The sequence below is a fragment of the Cimex lectularius genome, unplaced genomic scaffold, assembly GCF_000648675.2.
Source record: "Cimex lectularius strain Harlan isolate CLEC.00 unplaced genomic scaffold, Clec_2.1 scaffold37, whole genome shotgun sequence".
In the NCBI taxonomy this organism is placed as follows: Eukaryota; Metazoa; Arthropoda; class Insecta; order Hemiptera; family Cimicidae; genus Cimex; species Cimex lectularius.
The window spans coordinates 92,237-118,696 of record NW_019392682.1 but is presented as its reverse complement, the minus strand read 5'-3'; the positions used below and the strand labels follow the sequence as shown (position 1 = coordinate 118,696).

General features: G+C 35.6%; 1 protein-coding gene across 8 annotated transcripts in view; it reads left to right on the top strand.

The window, feature by feature from the left end:
• The window catches only part of LOC106665439 (lipase member H), a 64,666-nt gene extending 40,638 nt beyond the window's left edge, over positions 1-24,028 (top strand). For 6 of the 8 annotated variants that reach the window (XM_024225672.1, XM_024225668.1, XM_024225670.1 and 3 more), the window contains 5 exons: positions 1,350-1,458; positions 9,198-9,343; positions 16,762-17,007; positions 23,066-23,483; positions 23,550-24,028. In XM_024225672.1, coding sequence (XP_024081440.1) covers positions 1,350-1,458; positions 9,198-9,343; positions 16,762-17,007; positions 23,066-23,483; positions 23,550-23,607 — 977 coding nt within the window. In that variant the 3' untranslated portion in view covers positions 23,608-24,028. The remainder of the gene's footprint in view (positions 1-1,349; positions 1,459-9,197; positions 9,344-16,761; positions 17,008-23,065; positions 23,484-23,549) is intronic. The other 2 variants (XM_024225674.1, XM_024225673.1) reach the window with 1 other exon arrangement.
• Positions 24,029-26,460: the final 2,432 nt, after the last annotated feature.

Genomic DNA, 26,460 nt, shown 5'->3' with positions numbered 1-26,460 from the left:
CTGGGGCTTTCTATGCCAGTGTAAGCTCTTTTAAGATTTTCCTAGGCACAAGTGTCTTTATTCCACTTTGTAAAAACGAGGTGTACTTGTTTTGAATTTGTACAAGGTGTAATATTAGAGAATGACCGATGGCAGATCAAAAAATATTGATTTGAAAATAACATTCAATTCGGAAAGTGTATTGCATAAAATGCCAAAACTCTATGTTTATTTTTAAAAAACTAATGTCTTTTCTCGTACTTCTAGTATGTTACATATGAGCTTTAGCCTGATATTATGTTAGAACGCTAGAAGAGTGAAAATCATTTTGATCTTTTTTGTTCATTTAATTATAACTGATGGATAATTGAACCCGAGACAAGAACACGTCGGTCCGACGTGACCGTAAAAAGCTTTCGTACTTAGCCGACATGTGCCACTACTTTAAAAAAACCCTCATAATACTTGATAATGATTGGAAACTGTATGTACCTGTGGATTTCATATCATACGGTAGGGAAAAAACATAAGAGCAATTGTCATTGTGTTTCGGGAAGAAATAGTGACACGGAGGAAAGCCGGCTTTTACTGGGATTACGTAATTGTAAATGCTCGGGTGCGTTTTCCCCCTTGGAAATTATAGTGAACCCCCACCAAAGGGGTATAGGAGAAATTCGGAAAACTGCCGGCAAGAAGGAACTAAAAGTTGGAGAGCGATGAAATGCTGGTCGACAGACGGCTGAATAATTTCTACAGACCACCAGGAAAAGAATATTGAACCCGCGGAGAAATATAGCTATGTACATTTATACAAAAAAAGTTAAAATCTAAACACTCAAATTTCAGAATTGTACTGTATCGATTTTTTATGTCAACACTAATTTGATCGTTACCGAGCAACTAGGCCTGTTTATCTTTCCAGCGTTGGTCTGTGTCCCCTCCTCATAAAAGATTGTTGCCTTAACAGAATCACATAGACACACTGAAGATGGCGAGATGCCAGACAGGACAGCAGAAACATAACCTGAAAGGATAAAATAACCGGTTCATTACCTCTCAGACCACAGGGTCTGAACTACATTTAATACCTACAAATGTAGTTGAAAATTGATTCTTTTGAAATCTTCAAATAATTAATTAATTTTAAAAATATTGTTTTTTAATATTTGGAACAGTTAGTTGCTACTTTCCAAGGGCTAATATTATTTTCATAATTTCCTAGTCTTGTTAACCATTTAATAGCAAAGTACGAGATATCAGGAAAAAACACTCTAATTGGTGTTTATACAAAAAACAGGACTCAAATATTATTAATAATATTTTGCAAATTCTAGGTTTCTAAGAAATTTTAAAAAATCTTTTTATTTCAGGAGCTTTTGGGATTTTGTTCAACGCTTTCGACATTAGATACTGGCGATGTGTGATGAAGCGATCCGCCCATTGCCCAGACAGAGACATCAAATTTTATTTCTATTCGAGGTATGTTACTATAAATAAGGTCTTCTGACCCCTAAATATATATGGATTAATATTTAATAAAATGTGTAGAGATTAGTGACCGTTAATCGATAGTAATTCAGATATCGTGAGATGCGGTCGGGTGTGATGTAGGTTTCAGAAAAACATTTTCTTTGCCTTCCTTGCCTCTCAACACGACACACAAGGATGGCACAATTACACAGAAGACAAACACTTTGAGTGAGTAGAAATACTTTGTTTGAATATAAAATATATTTTGCATTGTATAAATTCACTTATCCACATCCTAAATGTATTTGTTAAATGTAAACATTGTTTGTAAATCCCAGGCCCTGAAGATGATCTCAATAAAAGATCGAAACGTTGGCACGATAAAGAAAATGTTTTTCTGAAACCTACATCACACCCGACCGCATCTCACGATATCTGAATTACTATTTAATAAAATTTAAATTACGTAATATTACTGTTACTGGACATTTTGGCCTGTGTCTATCCCTTGCTGTTTTGTCTGTCAGCGTGTTTCACTATTATTCCATCTTATATGTTGATTTGATAAAATATTGAAAGTAATAAATATTTATTTTCTATACTCAATTAATTATACATAATTTTTTCGAAATGAAAAATTCGTGTCACTGACGGGATTCGTACCCATGACTTTCGGCTAAATACGCCGCTGCTCTACCACTTGTGCTCCTGTAACTTCGATCGTCCAAGCCACAAATATCTCATTTCTACTCCACGTTTTATTTCAATTGTAAGCAATATTTATTTTTTGTAATGTATGTTTTATGTAGATGTAGATAACAAAAACCCATTTTCCTAAAAAATAGTTTTTATTATTATTTTTTTTAACAAGTATCAATTTTGTGGTGCTGCTTGCTTCCCCTCTTCAGCTGTTATGACTTATGATACAAAAAAAAATTAAAAAACAACATGTTAATAATTAGTAAATGTAACTTACAGGCCCAATGAATTTTTTTTTGTATTTTAAATCATAACTGCTGAAGAGAGTAAAATTGATCTTTCTATTTTAAAAAATAAAGACTACTTTTGAATTAGTGTTTTTGATTGTCTAAGTCTATGGAATAGAGTGGTTAAAGATAAAAAATAAATTTTCTGGCCGTATCATTATTTTCAAATATACCAGATTTGGTTTCTGTCCTGGGCTTAGTACAGTAGATCAATTGGCTCCCAAGTCGATAAGGACACAGTGGGTTTCCACCATAAACAACATAGGTTTTGTCCTCCTTGAAAAGGTCTTCAACACTGTCTGGCAAAACGACATCGTTTACCGGATGAATGACTGCGCAGGTTCTCAGAAAATATAGTCCACATTGCCCACTGATTAACACGCTTAGTTTCCCTTCATTATAGCAGAAGGTTTTCTCAGGGCTCAATACTGGGTCCAAATTTATATGCTGATGACAATGTACTGCTCCTCTCGCAGTAGCAAGTTATTAGCGATAATGGAGCAGGTTCGGCTTCGCCCCGAAGACTATCTCTGTGTGTGTGTGTGTTGTTCAGAACCTGAGGTACAAACGAGAGGCTACCATTTAGGATATCGACGTTTAAAAGAAAATACACTTGAAAGACCGGAAAAAGAATGAAAACATAAAAATGAGCAATGGGACGAGAGAGAGAGAGAGTGTGTGTGATGACTGAAAAGTAAAAGTAATTTTTTAGTGTTAAAGGAAGGGGTTGTTTAACACCATTCCAAGGAATATCGAGTACTCTGGAGGAGTGAATATGGCGAGACTTCTGGGTTGTATCGGGTGTTGTGTTTTTTGTTTTTTTTTGAACGAATGGAATTAATTAGCGTGAAAGGAAGAGGTTACTTAGACCACCCCAGAAATATCGAGTACTCTGGGGTGAGTTTGAGACGTCTAGAAAATAAAAGTAAGTCATTAGCGAGAATGGAATTGGTTTTACCCCGTCCCGAGAAATATCGAGTACTCTGGGGGAGTGGATGTAACTTTTTAATAATGACCTTTTTTCTCATAAAAAAACAATATTTGTGCACCGTTTAAGCCTTAAACTCATTTTAAATTATAATATAATATGCCAAAGGATGCTCTAGCGTGCAGAGAGCTTTCCCTTTGTTAATGTTGTTCCCTTTGTTAAAGAAAGCAACTAAATAATGTACTATGAAAATATGATAGTGTATGCTAATTTTAATGATTAGCGTATATTGCAAATTAATATCCCTTGAGTTTACATTTGATTTTTACGGTTTTCTTGTCCTCTGTTGTCGCCATGGTGTTTTCTAATTACAAATTTTGGCCTTCTTTTGTTTTGGTGTTGACATACACTAATTTATTTATAAAGCTCAAATTTGAATAAAGACATAGCTGCTAGATTTAAATTATGTGATTTCGTTCAGACATTTTTTAATGGAAAGGTTTAGACCAAGCCAATATAAGTTCATATTTACACATTATTTAGTAATTCTGTTTTAGTAATAAATCGTTATATAATGTTTGAACATATTGAATATGCATTCCAGTTGCAAGACTTTTAAAACACTACCTTCCGAAATTTTAACACCTTTGTCAAACTGGGGCAGTTTTAATTTATTCCCTTCATGAAAGAAAGAAAGATAACATTCATTCGAAAGCGGTGGTCTGATAATAAACGTGTGGCACGGAATCCTCGGTTAGAAAAAAGGTCCATTACTTCATGATCATAGGATGGAACAACGCCTACCTTTCATCGCCGAAAGAAAGTTAGAAACCCGTCTAGCCACACGCATGATCTCAAAGTATTTACGCTAATAAACCCCAAATTCAAAATAAGATTTTAATGATCTCCGGCTCGAATGATTTTGAAGTAAAGAAAGTGCCGTTGATTTTTTTTGCTTTTACCATGCGGCCACTTATGACCTTCTATTTAATGGGATAATCAAATCCCAACAACCAATGAAAGTAACCAAAAGATTGACTTAATACAAAACCAATAAGTCTTTAAAAATTTTGTCGATCACAAAGGTAAAGTTTGCACTACATATTATTAAATGAAACTGTTTGTAGTCTTTCCGTTATGTATTTTTCTGATGCCATTTTGTGTTTGTGTGGTTTAATTCATCTGGTATGATGTGTTGTTCGTTTTTTTAAATATATACATTGAAGTAAAATTTATCCATTTTTGTAGCATTGAACCCCGAGGAATATCGAGTACTTCGTGGGAGTTAATGTGATCAGACTTCTACGTTTGTATCGGCTGTTGTGTCTACGTTAATTTACTGAAATGAGTGTAATTTATTAGGGCAAAAGAAATGGGTTGTCTAACCCCACCCCGAGGAATATCGAGTACTGTGGGGTTAGTGTGTGACGTCTGGAGAGTAAAAGAAAGTTATTAGCGAGAATGGAAGAGTTCGACCACGCCCTGAAGAAATATCGAGTACTCTGGGGTGAGTGTGTGCATCAGGGGAGTAAAACAAAAGTTATTAGCGGGAATGAAGTAGATTCGATCATACCCCGAAGAATATTGAGTACTCTTAGAGTGACCAGACTTCTATATTATATAATTTACATCGGCTGGTGGCGTATACATGATATATATGAATTGTTTATTTTGTGTCTGTTCTGTAGGTCACTACATGAGGTACAAAAGCATTTTAGGATATCGGGGACGCAGTTTAAAACAAAATACGCGTGAAAGACTACAAAATGAATGAAAACCCGTAGTGGACCGGTGATCATCACAGCTGTTTGTCGGCCCATAAACTTCCCACTTTATATACACTGTTTGATAGCCAAACGCACCACCCTTAAATTTTAATATATTTATGTTTATTCATATTTTGCATACCAAAAATAGGCTTGGTTGTAAAAATTAGACATTAAAGAAAAGAAAATCATTCTTACCTAATTCTTAAAAAACTACTACTGAATAAGATAAAAAAATTCGAAAACAAATAAAAACGTAAAACAATTTTTTGCGTTTCAAAAAAGAAAACGAGACTTATGAGGGGAGATGATGCCCGCGAAAACGATATCAGTAAAACGAAAATGAGTTTGATCCTTGTCTAGTTCCTGAAAAGAAACACAAGAAATAATTTTTAATTTAATATATTTATTAAATGTGTGGTGTTTAGAGGGCGTTACTTGACGATTATTTGGAGATCGTGAGATGCGGTCAGATGTGACGTCGGTTTTAGAAAATCATTGTCTTTATAGAGCCAACGTTTCGGTCTTTATTGAGATCATCTTCAGGGCCTGGGATTTATAAACATTGTTCAAATTTTACAAATACATGTAGGATATGAAAAAAAAATGTTTAGCATTGTATAAATTCATTTTTTTTCATATCCTGTATGTATTTGTAAAATTTAAACAATGTTTATAAATCCCAGGCCCTGAAGATGATCTCAATAAAGATCGGACGTTGACACGATAAAGAAAATGTTTTTTTCTAAAACCTACCTCACACCAGACCGCATCTCACGACCTACAAAGAAATATTTATTAAAACTGGTCTTATTAGACCAACCATTAGTTTCACTATGATATATGTTGAATTTTACTATTCAGTAATTTTTAACTAAACTAGTTCATATGGCTTTGGCCTTTTTATCCTTCCGACGGTGTTTCGGTTATGTAGGAGTTTGGTCGCTTCCACGTTCGGCTGAGGCGAGTTGGTGTTTGGCGGCAAATCTTTGTATGTCCGCCGTGACCTCAGGAATCTTAAGATCTATGTAAGTCCTTGTTCCTTAAATAGCAAGGAGCATTGACAATGTTACGTAAGATTTTGTTTTGGAGTGTTTGTATGATTTTGATATCTCTGTGTTTGCTACAACCCCATAGTTTAGTACCATATGTCACGCAGGCTTTAGGGCTTGTTTGTATAATAATATTTTATTTTGTATCATAAGGTTGAAGACCACGTCCTATCAACCGTATAGTTGTCTATACCTTAAGCCTATTTCTGTCCTTTTTTCTTCATGTGTACCTTCCATATCAGCTTGACATCTATGGTCATTCCCAGATATTTAGCTATACTGCTGAATGGTATAATAATTCCATCGTTTGTGAGCGACCGAACATTGTCCAATTTTTGTTTGTAAAGTTTATATTTACTGATTTAAGCTGATTGAACTTGATTTTCCATTTCTTTGTCTATTCGTTTATCTTCCTACAAGCATTTTGAAGTATTTTGGTTGAATGGTTGATAGTCGGTCCCACTGATATCACCGCTGTTTCTTCTGCAAACGTTGCAATTTTTATTCCATCTATTTTCGGAAAATCACTGGTGTATAACAAGTAAAGAAGTGGACCTAATATGCTATCTTGTGGCACTCCTGAATTTATTGTTTTTAATTTTAAATATTGATCTTCTTGTTTGACTCTGACTATTGTTACGAAGGAACTGTTAATATGGACATACGGCTGTAATAACATCCCTTATAGATTATTGATGAATCCTTAATGCCAGACCTTGTCAAAAGCTTGTGAGACATCGGGGAACATAGCAGAACAAATTTGTTTTTCTACAAAAGACTTTTCTATTACATCCGTTACTCCATGCCATTTTTAGCACTAATCACGTCCGTTAAACGCCTTAGCATTTTATGAAAGTGATTTCTGATAAAATCTTGAGGAATTCTTTCCCAATCATCAGAACAGACTTTTCCAGCTTTTCTAGGGTGTTAGGACCTGTGTTTTGCTTTCGTACTTTACTAAGTTGGTTCCAAATGTGTTCGACCGGGTTCAACCGAGAACTTCGAGCTGGCCACACCATTCACTCAATTCCAACCTGATTCAGGTAACCATCCACAATTCGTGTTCTAAGGGACCTGGCAGTATCCTGCATTAGCAATAATGTGCAATAATGGCACATGTTCTTCGATTATATAGACATCTTCCTGGCACAACCAATTCGATGCGGGCGTCCAAAGAAATGCCACAACAGAACAGCAATGGCCCACCGTAAAATGCTACCTGAAGAACCATATAGCATGAGGCTTACCTTTCTTTCCTGAGTTCCTCCATTACCCCGTGTGTAAAGATAGCTCGCCCCCATTCTTCCAATATCCAACTCAAATGTTCCCGTGCTGATTGAAACCCAGCCACTTTCTGAGCTGTGGTAAGGATAGGTTCATATGCGGAGTGCCGTGCTTTTTTCATGCAGGACTTCTAACAGCCCTGGAGGAAATCATTACATTTCGAAATAGGCTTATCAGATTTATTTTCTCATTTCCTGCAATGCTGCGGTTTCGTAGTGGCTGATGACGATGAATCTATTGTCTCTAGACCTAGGCCATCTAGTGTAAAGTCCTGGTTCTCTAAAGCACCAAAAACCTTTCTTATTGTAGATTGATTTAACTCACGACCCTTGTGACTTCGCGCTGATTGTATCCTCTCTCTAATAACGTTATGACCCTAACAATGTCATACTCACTTAGATGTCTGACTGTAGCCACTGAAACAGGTTTAAGAATAAGAATAATTTTCAATTAATTACTCTTTAAGTAAGGTATTGGTTAAGATAAAAAAGTCAGTGTCATTTATCTCAACCAATACCTTACTTAAAGATTAATTAATTGAAAAGAATTTATTAGGTCAATCGGACCACGAAACCTAATCGATTTAATAAACAAAATGAAGTATACTTCACTAAAGCCCTCCGTGGCCATTTCATTTGTCGCCGAGAATCAAATAGATTACACGACATTTGAAAAATGGCAAAAAGGAGGGAAATTCAAAAAGCTGGGGTTGAGATTGGAAGTTGGTGTCCGAGTGGATCGAATTCACGGTAGTTCAAGTGGTAGAGCAGCGGCGTATCTAGCCGTAGGTCGTAGGTTCGAATCCCGCTGGTGACACTGACTTTTTTATGTCAACCAATACCTTACTTAAAGTTTAATCAATTGAAAACAATTTATTTGGACGATCGGACCACGGAACTAATTGTTTTAATAAGAATAATGTCAAATGCGATCATTACAGGATAAAGATTAACTGAAAGTGATCTTTAGGTATAGCAGAATGTTAAAGTATAATGCTACTTTTTGTGCAAATGGGCTTAATCAGTATAAAATTAAATAAAGGAATTATTTACTGTTTATTTTGTCTGCAATAGCTCCTAATTACCTGTAACTAATGTTGAAAGATAATAGGTTTAGTTTTAAACTAAATAAATTGAGTGGGGCGTTAAATGCAGCATTGAAGTCCAGAAATGCAACGAATTCAGACCTAGTAGTACTGGTCTATGTTGTTGCTAATGTCTCCATATTGTGGCGATGTAACCAAGCTGTCTATTTATATGTGTAATGTTCTAATATGAAACCAATGTTGGGATGTAATACTGTTCAAACTTTTGTAAAAATACATTTGCGTGTATGGCTGAATCAGTGTTGTAGTTTGCTCGTTTCCCATCATTTTTGTCAGTCAGGCTGATTTCGGCATCTCGACATCTTCAATTCCAGTTTAGTCCTGTCTGTTTTGTACGTACATAAAAGGTGGGACCACTGAATACAACGAGAAGCCGAAACGGACCCTACAGACCAAAACAGAAAGGATAGAAAGACCAAAATGGCCAAAGTGTTCAACACCCGTGCACTGCCCAATGAATCAAGATTGCCCATTTAGTGGGTATATTAAAATGAAAACTGTTTCCCATTTGGAACATATCTTAAACTGAAATGGAAATTATTTCAACTTGGGTCGGTTGTTTTTGGCAGATTAAATTTATGTTGTTTTCTTAGGCTCATCAATAACGAAATTTTGTTTTCGTTTCAGTGTGACACATCGACGGAAGCTGATCGACGTGAGGAGCAATGTCCCTCTCAAATACAGTGGATGGGACCCTGATAAAAAGAATGTCTTCATCATTCACGGATTTAACGGAACGGAAAGAAAGGTGCCGATGACTTACATAAGAGACGGTAAGTGAAGAAGGCCCATTGAAGATTTTCCACCGTCCCGACTTGTCGAATAAAAATAACAAATTGAATCCGTACAAAGTGTGTTCAGATGCCGTTGATTATCGGCCGCAGGAAGTATATTAAATTACCTAAGAATTGCATGAACGCTTGATCTTGTGGAAACGAAGTTCACGGTTCCACAGTTATTGCGAGATTTGGAGCCGGTTTTATTTCGAACGTTACGTCCGAATGCCATTGGCGACAAACTATATTTAACGCTGTAATGACTACCACATAAGAATTTCCACAACCCTTTATAACCGTTATTGTTTCATAAAATTACCGAAAAATGACATTTTAATCCAATTTCAATTCTTTATGTACTCTTTCTTGTAATTATTTGGAGATCGTGAGGTGCGGTCTGGTGTGACGTGCGTTTTAGAAAAACGGTTTCTTTATCATGCCAACGTTTCGATCTTTATAGAGATCATCTTCAGGGCTAAAAATGTTTGTTTTCCGTGTATGTGTCATTCTCTGTGTGTTGAGAGCGCCCTCTTTTAAGTCTAATTAATAAAATATGTTGTTAACACAAAATTATCATTGGGAAAAGTTTTATTGACCTTCGATTAATCAATTTCTTGGATGGGTAGGTATTAGGGTTGCGGTCCTTTTTCTCCGGCAAATTAAACAATTATTTCCTCTTGTTCCACCTTTCGACCATCCATGGGTTCACCTTCCTCAGAGTCCTTAATTTATTGAGCTGATTAATTTACATTTTATAATAGATAGTTCTTGGACACGGTAACGAGTTTCAGGGTCCCCTGTTCCGCTTTTTAGGGTAATTGGGAATTTTTTATTGCATATAGCCGTCAAATTATGTGTTGTGTGTTTCTGTGTTTTGTATGAGTGAGTGTATTTATTAGAGTGAAAGGGGGGCTGATGGGGAAATAGCATCCCTCGAGCTGTGTACGTGACTTGGGTCGATGGCGGAATATTTATGAAAGTGCCCCATCGACCCCCAATTAGATGTATTTTTTATACAAATAATAAATTTTTTATTCACTGATTTCGTGGTCCGCTTGACCAATTAATATATTACAATTAATTAAGGTTTTTAGTTGAGATAAAAAAGTCAATGGCACGAGCGGGATTCGAACCCACAATCTTTGGCTTGATACGCCGCTGCTCCACCACTCGAGGTCACGATAGCTCAAGTAGTACAGCAGCGGCGTATCAAGCCGAAGATCGTGGGTTCGAATCCCGCTCGTGCCATTGACTTTTTTATTTCAACTAAAAACCTTCATTAATTGTAATAAATTTTTTTATACAACTTGGTCATTTCATCCCCGAACACATGCGAAATACAACATACTCAATACGCACTCACACAAATAAATGCATTCATGCCTATAGTATTTATTTGTGTGAGTGCGTATTGAGTATGTTGTATTTCGCATGTGTTCGGGGCTGAAATGACCAAGTTGTATAAAAAAAATTGATAGATAAACTAACTTATTTTACAACAAAGAAAGAACATTATTTTATTGAACATTTACAAAATTTTATACGGCATGGTTAGCCGTATTCCGGTAGTTGGCTATTTAAGTAATTACAGAAAATTGGGCAATAAAATATATAAAGAAAACTAAATTCAAATAACATTTACTCGTATAGCCAAGCATGACGTTCATAGTGTGCAAGACTGCGATTTTTCAACATCTTCGATATTTAAGAGATGAAGCAGCTGATACCTGGAAAGCGCTGTACGTCCTCCAGACAGGATTTAGAGTTCTGACAATATGGGACACTGGGCAACAAAATGAAACATGTCCTCCTTTACTCTTGGTTTACAGAACGTACACATGCGATTTCCGTCGTCTTCCTTCTGTTACACAATAGGAACACTTGCTCGCACCTAAGTAGGAATCGTAGAGCAGGGAGTTTCAGAGAACTACCACATTCAACAATTATGTTAAATGTTGTCTTAGAGTTGACTAGGTCCTTAAAAAGAGACACATTTTAGAGGGCTGCGCACGATGTTGATCACCTAACTGACAAAAGCTCCGCGGTATATTTGGGCTCGAGAGGTTTTCAAAAGAAAGGGTAAAATTTCAACCGAATTTTTTAATTTGTGCATTCCAATGACAAAACAAAGAGCAATTAGATTTAATAATCTTGAGAGCAGTAATTTTAGTGAGCCTTTAAGCACCTTGACAACAAATCAGAATTGGAAGGTAAGAGTAAAAAGAAAAATCGAATCCACTGCTGTCATAATATGTAACGTATAGTTTGGACTGGAATCAGGCAATGATGTTTCTAATAAAAAAAAGCGTTGAACTCTTTCGATCTCCTCATAACGCTGAAACCCCCACACCTGGCCTTCATAGCATAAAATAGAACGGCAAACTTTAAGTAATTTAAACTTAGAAAACGCAGGAAATAACTTTTGAGGCATTGTTCCATTCATGGCAACTTTCGCCAATGAAGCTTTACTCACTCGACGAGTGATTAGAGAGAGTCTGAGAGTTATGTTTTCAATATTTGAATTGGTTGAAACTCGATAGGTTTCAAGCAATTCAAACATTGTGAAATTTGTAATACATTATTCGTGCTTAAATAACATATTTTAGACTATTCTTGTGTGACTAGGTAAAAAAAAATCATATAAAAAATGTGTGATGTTTAGTGACAGTTAGTTAATGATTATTTGGAGATAGTGAGATGCGGTCTGATGTGACGTACGTTTTAGACAAGCGTTTATCGTGCCAACGTTTCGATCTTTACTGAGATTATCTTCAGAGCTGGGATTTATAATGTTTTTGTATAATGTAAACAATGTTTCTAAATCCCAGGCCCTGAAGATGATCTCAATAAAGATGGAAACGTTGGCACGATAAAGAAAATATTTTCTAAAACCTACGTCACAGCAGACCGCCTATCACGATCTCCAAATAATATTTAAAAAATCCACTTACTGCGGCAAAATTATTATTTTTTAAATTTAAAACGACAACATTATTACAAATACAATGAAATTTGTATACATTATTCCTGCTTATGCAATGGCATAGGATCACTTATGGGGTCCGTTTTTTCTCGCGGGTTTGTTGTATTACTTAAACGCTTTTCGGCATTGCGCCATCTTCAGTGAGGGACTGAATGAATAAATGTGTTTATTTACATTAAAACGTAGTACATAACATAGCATATAACCACAAACAGATAGATAGTTATTCAACCAAGAGCATAGAGGCATTATTCGAACAAATGGAATATAAAACTGTTCGGTATTTGACTGTTTCTGATGCTGGGAAACCTGTAAAGGACTTTCAAATTTCTTTCATTGTACATCAATTCGTCCCTGCGCAATTTAATTTTACCGAGATACATCTCTGAATTCTGCCAGAATCGGACAGCCCGCAATGAAGTTATCTTCTTTTGACCCCGCATGGTGATTAGGGCACATCGCCAACTTCCGTCCGGTCGGCTAACTTGAAAATTCATATTCTGAAGTCCGCTCTTACTTCCATTAGCATTTGCATAAAATGAAGGTAACTTTAATGTAATGATTGTTTCCCTAAATTCCAGGTCCAGAGATTTGTACCATTCCAATTTAATTGATCCGTCACCACTGTTGCCAATCAAGTAACAAATTTCTTAGATTGATTCTTTTGCACAGCTCACACCAATCCACAACCTGTATAAGTTTCTTATTATTATTTATTTTGCTAGGATCCGTGGCAAACGGGATCTTCAAGAGCTAATACTTCTTTAATGTACTGAAAGTGAGTTCTCATGGTGCTATTTGTTGCAAGTGACGGTAATCAGTAAGAGACAGATTTACCTGCATTAACAACATATTAGCTACTATTTTTGTGTCAGTACATTACAAAAAAATTAATGAAATAAAAAAACAATAAAATATTTCGATAAAAAACTCATTGGTAAGCAGTGATATTTTCAAAATAAACGTCGTGGAAAAAACTAGAGGATGTATTCTACAATAAAAAATAAGCGAGAATATTATTTTTTATTTTTTTTATTTTGAAAAATATTTTTGCCCGAAATTTTCTCTCGCCATTCTCGCTTCAGTTCGTTTTTGTTCCCTTCCCATTGATTTAAATTTTTATTTCTATTTTGGCTGTAAATTGAATATTGTCTTTTTGTGTTTATCCAGTTTTGCCCCGATGATGCAGAAATAGGATACAGAATGCCCCCTTGTGGGGCGTCGGGTTCACCCAGCCACTGAATTGATTGCCACATTTTACTTTGGGAATATTTGTGTTTTCATGAGTTGTTTTTGGTTCAGTTTGGTGATATTTTTGTATTTCTGGGTTTTAAAGTCTGTCCATTTGTTTTCTTTCTTTTTTTTTTGTATGTAGATTAAAACTCGTCTGCATTGTTGAGAATTTTGAGTGATTATAATTAATTAAGGTTTTTAGTTGAGATAAAACAGTCAATGGCACGAGCGGGATTCGAACCCACGATCTTCGGCTTGATACGCCGCTGCTCTACCACTTGAGCTATCGTGACCTCGATCCACTCGGACTCCAACTTCCCATCTCAACACCACCTTTTGAGTTTTCCCTCCTTCGAGATCGAGGTCACGACAGCTCAAGTGGTAGAGCAGCAGCGTATCAAGCCGAAGGTCGTGGGTTCGAATCCCGCTCGTGCCATTTACTTTTTTATCTCAACTAAAAACCTTAATTAATTATAATATATTAATTGGTCAAGTGGACCACGAAATTAGTGAATTTTGAGTGATTTTGATATTTTTCGTCGTCATAAATTTTGCCTACTATTTTATTATTTGGGTTCCTGTCTGTGTGATACATTTTTCTTTCCAATAACGTGTTGGAATGATGTTTTTGTCTATTTTATATTTTTTTATTGCATTTTCCCTTCACCATCCCCTCCGCCATCTTGGGTAACTATGCTCGCAGATTCTCTGCATAAAATGTATACATTACTATTTAATACATGTAAATATTACTTTACCATTCTATCTTATTCTACTCGATGAAGAGGAATAGTTTTATGTACTTCTAGGACGGGTTTTTAGGCGTTTTAAAAAGATTCTTTCGAGAATTGTGAACATCACTGGAATGAGGCTGATAAATCTGTAGGAGGATAAGCTATAAAAACGTATTAATTGTATATTACAAGAAACAAAACACGCACAGACCAAAAAGTATAGATATATTTTATTTATTTACCTTTAATCAATTTGACCGAAAAAATTGATAGTTCTTTTGTTGAATTTTCTTCTCTTTTTGTATTATTTTAAAAATTGACTGTATATTTTTGTTACATAAACATCGAAGTTGTACGTAAACACTTCATTTGTCTTTTTTCCTTTAGTAATCATGGCTCTGACCTGTGCTTTAATTGATGGAGATTATAGTCATTTGACGTGACCGAGTCGGTTGACCGCCGCACCGCGCCGGTGGAGGCCAACTTTCATTTTGGCACTTTTGAGTGAAAGTTGGGGAAGCGTTGCCCTTGTTTTGGACCATGTGCGAAACAAAGCCGGGTCTCGCTGTTCCCAAGGGAATAGAAGCACGTGAAATTAATTCGAAAGGAGAATTTGCCGAAATTGCCGGGTTATCAAAGAAGACAATTGGTCTGCAACTGTTTGAAATTAACAATTTGCTTTCCTGTCAAATAGCTGTTAATTTTTTATAAAAAATATTTGTTTCTTTTTACTTTAACAAATTTTAATGGTAATTATTATGACCGTACAATCCTTGAAAGTATATTTCGGCTATAATTAACCATGTATTACAGTAGGAATGATCTATTGCTAGAGACGATTACAGTATTATTTGTTATTTTAATGATTGATTTTAACAAGTTTATTTTAGGTTCGAAGGTTAAAAATTAAGCTCAAGCTCTCATAGTCTGGCTTTATGCTGACCCTCTCCCTTCCACGCACTCTCGCTCTCTCTCACTCTCTCTCTCTCTCTCTCACTCACTCACTCACTCACTCTCTCTCTCTCTCTCTCTCTCTCTCTCTTTCTCTTTCTCTTTCTCTCTCTCTCTGCAATGCATGTAAAGGTACATATTAAGATATGTTTATACACATACTTTATGTGACAGATATAAGAGAATAAATATGTTAAGATACGATAAATAACAAAAAAAAGAACATCATGTCAACAATGTTGACATGAAAGCTACAACAACAATTTTTGGCCAGGGGTTTGAGTGCCACAGTTCTATGGTAGAATTTAATTTGTTAAGGAATCAGACCAGAAGGGATGGCTACATTTACAAGAAAATACTAGAGTATGAATGAAACATAGCTTAATGTTCTTCTAGAAAGGTTGGAAATAAAATGACTTCTGAGTCAGTTGTAGATAAATTGTTAAGTAAAAATAACTAAGTGGTGCATAAAAAAATCGTAATTTTGTACTTTTATGTTTATTTATATTTATAACATGCTTGGACGAAAGTCCCTTCTCTCTCTCTCTCTCTCTCTCTCTCTCTCTCTCTCTCTCTCTCTCTCTCTCACACACACACACACTCTCTCTCACACACTCANTCTCTCTCTCTCTCTCTCTCTCTCTCTCTCTCTCTCTCTCTCTCTCTCTCTGCAATGCATGTAAACGTACATATTAAGATATGTTTATACACATACTTTATGTGACAGATTTAAGAGAATAAATGTGTTAAGATACGATAAATTACAAAAAAAATGAACATCATGTCAACAATGTTTAATGTCTATCTATCTATTTATTTATCTCTCTGTCCCTACCTGCCAGTTTCTCTCTCATCGTATCTCTCTATTTTCTCCCTCTCACCTCTCATTTATCTCTCTGTCTCTATTTATCAGTTACTATCTCTCTATCCATCTATCTATCTTTATGTCTGTCTATCTATCTATCTATATATCTACTTACCTACCTATCATTCTCTCTCTACCTGTCTATTTCTCTCTCATTGGCCATCTCTCTCTCTCACTGGCCATCTTTCTTTCTCTCTCACTTTATTTTTGATCATTTTGCCTGAGTCAACAGCATATGTGTAGTCGTGTGTTAACTTTGTTGTGTTGATAAAAGAGGCGTTTATTTTTCTTATATTTTCTCTTTATATTTTACATTAAGAATACCCATTTCATGGTTTGATGGAGAGAATACGGTATATTAATTTTTTTTTAAACTTATAGTGTGCTTATTTCTCGATTTAAGCACAAAGGCTAAAAATTGAAAATGTTTGTCTTTATCCTGATCTTAAAACTGATGTACTATATATATTCTTTTTGTACCTTGTGACCTCTTTAATGGACATTAAATCGCCAATCAAAAAATAATTCTTCAATTGTCTTATGTACTTAATAAATATCATTCTTCTTCGTTCTCTTATATAAATTCATTTATGATTGTATGTTTCCTTGTGCATTATTTTACTAATTCATTTTTATTTCTATTTTTCAGCATATCTTAGACGTGGGGACTACAACGTGTTCACCGTGGATTGGGAGCCGATTGCCAGGTTTCCTTGCTACCTGTCGTCCATCAGCAACACGCGGCTAGTAGCGCAATGCTCGGCGCAGTTCTACTCCTATTTGACACACAACGGTGCATCGGCTGAGAAGACGGTCTGCGTCGGCCACTCACTCGGCGCGCACATATGCGGCATGGTCAGCAACCACCTGGACATAAAAATGCACAAGATCATAGGTACAGTTGTCAAAACTGCTTGGAAAAAATGTAATTGTCTCGATGAGGGCCTTGGTTTTCTCCGAGTTTAATTATCGCGATTATCATCAATTTTCGTCATGGCGTTGTATTTTGTTTATTGTCCCGGAGCAAACTGAATTCACCGTAATTGTTCTAAACTTTCAACGTTTTTATCGAACCTTTCCTATGCTGGTATATTTAGATTCGAACGTCCTCTAAAGAGACGACAAAATTGGTAATCGAGAATTTGAGAAGCTTCCAGTTTTTATTTACTTCTTATTATGTGTAAGATTCATTCACATTTTGATGTTGAGGAAACTTCCAAGGTGAGTGTAGCTTTTTCGAAGGATGCGGTTATTAATGAAAAATGCTAGATGTGCACACTCCACACGACACGCAAGAATGGCACAATTACACAGAAGACAAACACTTTGAGCCCTGAAGATGATCTCAATAAAGACCGAAACGTTTGCACGATAAAGAAAATGTTTTTCTGAAACCTACATCACACCAGACCCCATCTCACGATTTCTGAATAATTATCGATTAACGATCACTAACCACCACACGTAACCAACTAATGTTGGTTCTGTAAGGCGCGTTTCGGCTTCTCGCCATCTTCAATCGGTTTATCCAGGGATTCAGAGAAAAAGCGGCACACCAAAACAGCTTTGATAAGAAAACCGATCGGAAACGACCAAACAACAGTTCATCACCCAGCGCCCCCAATAGAAATTCTCACGACTAACCAACTACTGTTGGTTGTGTGTGAAGCGTTTCGGCTTCTCGCCATCTTCAGTCGATTTTTCCAGGGATTCAGAGGAAAAGCTACACACCAAAACGAAACGGCCAAACAACAGTTCATCACCCAGCAGTCCCCAATAGCAAATCTCAGAAAAACATTAAAATATAATATATTAACAAATCCCTTCCGTGTCGAACTTTGTCATGGTGACTAAAATCAGTTACAAGCACAGCATACTCACTAAATAAAATGCATTTGCCTTGTTACGAGACACTTCTTCGACTTGAGGCTACTGCATACAGTTGATAAGACGTTGCAGAAGTACCACAGAACATACAGGCCCAGCATAGAAAATCGGAAACGAACAAACTTCATTGTTTCAATAGAATGTACTGAGAAGAGCACTACATCTAGAAAAGAAATTATTTTTTGTTACAAATAACCTACTCTCGCACTGCAAAACATGCTTCTAAAGTCTTCTGGTCCAGTTGCACATGCAAAGTCTTTGTACCACCTTACGAAAAATTTTGTGGCTTTTGAATTACCAATATACCCAACACGCGGCCCATATACTTACGTCTCTGGAAATCGCAAGTCGTCGACAGAATTCAGTGAAAATTTTCGTCCGTTCTTCCATTGAGCTGTTTTGGTCTACCGTATAGCCGTTTCTTTGTTGTTCGCCCACTTTCGAGGAGGAGATGGCGGGTGAAGAAGAAGGTCAGTCTTGGTATAAAGATTTCTTGAATGCCAAATTACCGACCTGTTCCAGAACAACCTGGAAGAGCAAAAGATTAGGCGGTATTAAAAAATAAGTAAAATTAATCATAAGTAAGGTATCAACGTTATCATATAAAAAACGTGGATCTCTAAAATCCGCAATTTTTCTCAACTTTTGATTAACGGCAAAACGCTGTTGAACGAAAGTCCGAATAGAAAGTCGGAAGACCAATTTTTATTAATAATTGTTTAAAATGCAATATAGTATAACTACAGATAAAATTATTTATTTGTGTTTCTTCATTCATATTTGTCATATAGCATAGGTTTATTTTTTCCCACATTACACAAAGAAAGAAATTTCTGGACCATTAATTAGATAATTTTAAAAATATTTAACAATTTTCTTTGATGGCGTCAGGTTAACCATCACTACTTAAGCCAATTGGCGGTTTGTACCTGCTCATTTGAACTGTTCGCTTCGTCGCACAGGTGCAATTATTCCCGAGAAGACCGAATCGCTTTCCAAGTTCACTTTCGTTCGTATGACTTCCCAATTTGCTTTCCAGACCAGTTCCTACTAGGATTTTTTCTTCTTCCAAATGGCAGAGACTGCTTTCTACCTCCCGTTATTAAAAAAATGGATGAAAATCGTTCCCGAATTGATTCAAAATTGCCTGGAAAGGTCAAAACCGAATACTGCGGTTTGAAGTTATTCGTGTCAAATTCAAACCTTAACCTGGTAGAAAGCAGACTCGTGCTGCTAGAACATCTCGCCTGGAATGCACAACTAATATGAAAGCTACAACAATTTTTTGCCAGGGGTTTGAGTGCCACAATTCTATGGAAGAATTTGTTAAGGAATCAGACCAGAAGGGATGGCAATATTTACAAGAAAATACTAGAGTATGAATGGAACATTCTTCTAGAAAGGTTGTAAACAAAATGACTTCTGAGTCAGTAGATAAATTGGTAAGTAAAAATAACTAAGTGGTGCATAAAAAAATCGTAATTTTGTACTTTTATGTTTATTTATATTTATAACATGCTTGGACGAAAGTTCCTTATCTCTCTCTCTCTCTCTCTCTCTCCTCTCTTCTCTCCCTCGCACACACGCTCGCGCGCACACACACACACACACACACACACACACACACACACACACACACACACACACACACACACACACACNTCTCTCTCTCTCTCTCTCTCTCTCTCTCTCCCTCTCTATCTATCTATCTATCTATCTATCTATCTATCTATCTCTATCTATCTATCTATCTGTCTGTCTGTCTATCTATCTTTCTCTATCTCACTCTCTATCTATCTATATTTATATATCTATTTATCTCTGTATTTATCTTTCAAACAGTGCGATATCAAGGATATAAACAGGTCGGCGAAAGATACTAATGAATACTATATACAAATACTTAATTTATAATCATAATGATTTATTTATCGCCAGGATCAACAGCAGAATAAAGACTTGTTAAATTGTCCCATTGGTCGAAACGAAGTTTTTTCTTATAAATTATAAATTCAACGTAATATGTATCTAAGTGCAAAACGTCAACCCCAATTAAAAGCATGAGCGATGTCTGGAATCAATGTTGGCAAAGGTCTGGTCCGGCCACTGTATCTTGCGTACCTACTGCTTACATTTGATTAGAATCGTCGCGAATATCCTAATTTCAGCAACTCTAGATTCTGCCAGAAAATTTACCATTATTTGCAACAAATGCTGTTTTACTTTCTAATCAATCGTTTTAAAGGACACCAGCCCGGATGATATTATTTTTCCGCATTTAAAGCTTTAATTTACTATTGAGCATATGAATTCCTGCTTATATATTGGAATAAATCACCACCATCGACCCAGGGTATATAATGAATAATGTACTTGTCAATTACAGATTATTTATAAGGAAATGCTTTTGGGAAAATGATTGTTGTCTTTATTACAAGGCATTACAGCGTAACGTAACAAGGCGTAAAAAAGATGTCAAGTTGCATAAAGAAGTCAAACGGAGAGGCCGCGTTCAATGGGGAGGCTTGTTGGCAGTGAAAGTAAAAGGTCTACTTTTTCGTGAAGTTCAAGGTGAAGGATCCGTTAAATACAGACTGTCATGGTGATATCATTATCTTCCATGGTTTAAATCAATTTTTTTTACCGGGAAGGGGTTTAATTAATTTTCCTTCCTCTGGGAATCGTTACTTTTTAGCCACCAGATTTTAACAGTGGTTAAAAACATGCAGCGTATTTTCTAAATATGCAATGGTCATCAATAATCACGGCACAGGAAATTACAGTGTAATAAATTAAGTATCAGTTCTGTGCAGACACGTTGTGTTACACAGCTTAAGGTATAACAAAAGTTGAGAGATTTCCTTTTGAAATCTTCGGGGTGTTGAACCTGTAGTTTGGACGTGTCCCGATTATTTTGGCCTGTCAGACACGTTTCGCCTTCTCGCCATATTAATTTAAGGCTCCACTTTTCACGAACGTGTAATGTTTTAATAGATATCTCACAGATAAACCACTGAAGATGGTATAAATAAATGGTCTGTCACACCACAGAGAGAGAGAGAGAGAGAGAGAGAGAGAGAGAGAGAGAGAGAGAGAGAGAGGACCTGTCAGAAGTTGCAGGAGAATGGGAAGACGTCAAAGCACACAAACCCCGAGAGATAAAACAAGAAGGTGTAGACAAGAAGAAATTATTCTCAAGGGACTGAGAATTGGCCACATTAGGCCCACCAGTACTTCATGGGTGGAGAACTCCGGACACTGCAGAATGGTGATCATAATAAAGTGTTATGATGAGTTGTCCAGCATACGAAGGAGCAAGAGCACAGCTTTCGGAGCTAAAAACGGCTTAACTGACTGACAAAACTGAAAAAATCACGACTATACAAACTATTTACTTAAAAAGTTAGAAAATTTGACGTTAAACCCAATGATAGTCAATCGCTTTTTAAAAAAAATCATAATATTTCTACAAAATACAACTAAAATTGTCGCAATTAGATTTGGTTTTTTGTAAAGTTTTAATGTTAAATATCAATGCATGATGGAAGGTGTTGGTCTGCGAGTCGGTGAACACATGTTGAACCGTTACTGGGTCCGACTATGCGCGTTTCGGTTTTGCGTCATCTTCAGTGAGGAATTGTTTAGCACTAAAAACCTGCTATTGTAGAAGGGCACAGGGCCAGTTCGACCATACTTTTGTAATATGCTTGTCTCCTTGTCTGTTCATTCTGACTGGTTTTGGTTGAAGATGTTAAATGATAAGGTAAACGATTGAAGTTAATTTCCTCGTAGTCTTCTCTATAATATTTCACAGTAATTAACTTATGAAGAAGATGAACCTCATTAAACCTAAATCGTTTCTCTGGTACTACCAACTGACAAACTGTGGTGGCCTTCTACAGTTAAACGGTGCCACTAGATGTCACCATCGGTTATGGAATGGTCTCGCCCTCCACTCTGCAGTCTATCGGAGTAGAGCCATTTCGTATATAAGCAGGGCACTGTTCCACTGACTTCATAGTCATACTCAGACTTCAGATTTACTGCACATCTTGAGTCTTGAGGCTCGTCTATTTGATGAGCTCTCGCCTATCACTAATGAACACAGAAAGGATACTCGCAGCATTAACCTCGAACTCGCCTTCTCAACACAGCCGACTTGGCTACTAGCCAACTTGCACCAGACTCACTTTAACCGCTGCAGAGTCAACCGACTCACGGCCCCAGATCTCAGCCAACGGTTCTCTTGGACACGGACCACTACCAATGACACACACACGCGGTCATCGTCTCAACCCCACGAAGCAAAATTCCCAGTCACAAAAAAAAAACAAATGAGAGTAGGAAAGCCAAGATGATCGAACAAACGCGTTTTTCATCTATCGTTGAAATCAACATTGTATCTCAGAATAAATATCGTGGCCAGTAATGCTGGAAGGATATGGATTTTGTCTTATCAAATGTATCTGTCAGTAAAAGGCGTTCTCATAACACATAAAAATCGTAGAATGGAAGTATGTTCCAATCCCAAGTTGATTCTGATGTGGCCAATCCTCACGCTCTGTTAGATCGATCTCATTTTTCGTTTTTATAATTCGAAGTCGTGAAAATTCAATATGAAAAATAAATGTTTACAAACTCATTGAATTGATGTCTACAAATCTTACAATGTATAAAAAAAAGTTGGTAATAAAAAATGGTCTTATTGTCGGTTTATCAGTGATTGCATTATACTCAAGTCTGTAAAAAATGGTAATTCATAAAATTTAGTAATTGTTTGCAATTTTTGAGAAAATTCTTTTTTTCTCAATAGGACTGCTTTAGAAATAGAAACTTATAAAAATACGTCTGTTGTCGAAGGGAAAACCAATGAACCCATTAATTTCTTTTAAGTATGCTACCGAGTCAGTGTGCTATCCGGAATTATAATTAATTAAGGAAACACACAGAATGAGAATTTCCATATGGATTGTGAGTCACCGTCGTGTTGGGAAAAGGTCTGGGAGTTGTGCCTAATTATAATACAATCCGATTCCGAACAGTAGTACGAAATAAATCTCTTCTAGGTCTAGATCCTGCGAGACCCCTCGTCGACAGGTTTGGTGGGAAGTCCTTCAAGTTGACGAAGGACGACGCGCACGTCGTACAAGTCATCCACACGAACGCAGGACTTCTGGGCGAACATCCTCAAATCGGGCACGTCGACTTCTGCGTCAACGGAGGCAGATCGCAGCCAGCATGCAAAAACCAAAGGACGAGAATCCGTAAGAGCAAGATTTTTTCAAAGTTGGGTTCATGCTTTTATTTATTTATATTTTTTCCAGGCCAAGCACGTTGCAGCCATTTCATGAGCGCGTGCTATTTCTCAGCGACTATTGCCGACGAGGGAGTTCGGTTCAAAGGCGTCCCGTGCACAGCTTCCTGCAAAAGGATCAAAGGACTGGAAGAGTTTGCCGTTTCGATGGGGGAGCACACTCCAGAAACGTAATCCATCCAGCCATTTTTTCTATAATCCATGAAATGTTGTTTTTAAAAGCTATATTATTCCAGGGCCAGGGGAACTTACTGCCTGTCGGTGTCCCACATCAAGTCCTGCCCATTCGATTAAAAACAAACAGGCTACTTAGAAAAATCACCTAGACCAAATGATCCAGTGCATACATATTATATATGTATGGAAAAATATTTTTAAAAAAAGTGATTATATAATCAAACGAGGATAATTTTTAAATGTTATAATTGGAGTTGGACTTCAATTCAACAAACTTTATTCTAAGAATAATTACAAGGAACGATATAACATAATATTTTATTTTTAAAATATGTGAAAAAGTAATTTATTCAGTATAATAGTATGTTTATTTTTTGCGTCATGTTTGACCAATGCCAAAAATTTTAGACATTAATTATTTTTTAGCATAAAGCAGTATCATTGTTTAACCAAAAAATGACCTATTGATCAAAGTTCCCCGTGTTTTACAGGGCATCAATTCTCGTGTAAGTATTAAGGAAATTAGCCAAAGTACATATTTACCCTATATATATATNTTTTTTAGTTTTATGTGATAAGTAGAGCCCGAATTTATATTCAATAATAAAAAAAACTTCAAATATGTCGTATAATTTAAACTAATAATACTAAAATACGTATGAAGGAGTCATCACCCAACAATGATTTAAGTAATTATTTTTAACATATACTTTTTTTATTTTTGTTCATTTTGAAAAGAAAAATATCAAACACAGAAAAAATCAAATAATTTAAAATATACAAAATAATTAAGCTTAATTAAGTTCATGATCTGAATTAAAATTGACAATATAATGAGTGCCTATAAAACTTCGGCATTTATCGTTCAAAAAAGACTTTTCAACATTAACAAACGTGATGCAAGAATATTTGTAAAAATTTAAAATAACTGGATTCCCGATTTCCTGTATAACGACTTAATTGTTTCATTTTAATATTTCATCAATTTTACCTATTTCATCCAATCCCGTATTTTTACCGAGGATGTTTTTTTTAAATTTCATATGTATTTCGTGCATCGCTGAGGATTTGACAAATATATGTTTTATGTTGAATGAAAAAAATCCAGCCTGTTATTTTAGAAGTTGATGTCTGAAACTGAAGAAAAAGTCCTGAATACTTTCAGCATTTTTCTTAGGTTTACTAGGTTTTTTATGTTTCAAATGGACCCTGTTTCTACAGCCCAACTATTCCAAAAATTTTGGAAATAGGAGACTCCTGTCTCGGGAAATTTTATTGATATCCAAATCAAGTTTTAAGCTCTGTCTTTTTCCTTTCGTATTCATAGTTGCCTAGTTTATATTTGTTTCTGTTAGATAATCAAAAATATTTTAAATTTGCAATATTCTTCAAATATGCAAACATATGCAGAATAATATTTGAGCCACCGTACCACAGATGATCCAGGTCTGATCTCCAAGATCGTAAACGTTAGCGAAAAAATACAATTATATACAAATCTTGGCTCTAGTGATAAGAAAAAATGTTAAAAAATGGTGCCTAGATGTGGTAATGATTGAGTGATACGGATATTTCTCAAAATTTAGAACTTAATCCGGCCAATTTGCAAGATCAAAATAAAAAATAATTACCTCAACATTAAATATTTTATATATGTCAATAAGCATAAAATACCTTATTAAATAAGTAATCTTTGTCATCAGTGATAGAAAAACTTGTTAATTATTTTATATAATTAAGGATAATGAATGTGCGTAATATGTGAAAAATTATAGTTACTCAATATATAAATGTTTCTATTTGTTTGTAGATTATTAAATTAGTTATTTAAATGTAAATTTGCCAAAGTCAAATAAAAATTTTTATATATAACTTAGTGTAAATAGTTAGTTATATTCCAAGTAAGCAAATATGGAAGGATATTAGTAAGTGGGTGCCATTGTGAAAACAGGCAATTTGTAATACTAAATAATTCGTTAAAATCTGCGGAATAAAATTTTCTTACAGTTCTGTTATCAATTCAATTTTTTTGTGATATTTGTTTAAAAATAAGTAGCCCGTGTAATAAAAAAACAAAAGAGTTAATGCCAGTTATAAATATTTTTCCTTATATTATTCATTCAGTGTTCATTCTAAAGCAAGGTCAATTCAGCACGCAAAGCATGCATTTCCAAACCCATTCGTACTCGCGTTCATTCCTAAATGCATTCACTCTTATTTACATACCATTCATTCAATTAGGGTGATGGAGTACTCTCCTCCTTTCCTCATACATTCCTCCACCATCCTCTCACATCACACATTCACACTAATTAATGCATAGAAATGATGAATGATAGAGTGAGTGTGGTGTTCAATCCTTTTTAAAAAGATAGTTCCTACTCGCAGTAAGTTGTTTTCCAGCGATCCGGATTTCGAGTTTTTAGCTCATCATCAGGTTGAAGGATTTCTACAACCACGTCTCTCGACATGAATTGCAAAAGCGAACGCGACGTTCCAATGAGCAGCTGGTTTTTTAATGGCGCTAAATTTGAACGTGCGAAAAGCGGGAATTATAACACAAATAAATATTATAATAGTAAACAATTAATATTATTAAATTATTATAAAAATAATAACAATTAAAATAATTAATTTAATTATTTGGTCGTTTAATATTGTTTATGTACATGTTTAAAATGGGAGTAGATCAATTATCATTATCCCCTCTTTGGGCCGAAATATTCATGGATTTCAAAAAAAATCTTTTCAAACCAAAGAACAAATTAATTAAATGTGTTCATTTTTGGAGACGCCATGTAGACGATATTTTATGTATATGGTCGGGAACATTAGAGGCTCTCAAAGAGTTCCTCCAACTAATTAATTCTCTACACCGTAATATAAATTTTACATTGGAAATTGGCAAATATGGTTGTTTGAACTTTTTAGACCTAAAACTGTCCATAATAAACAGCCTAATAGAAATAG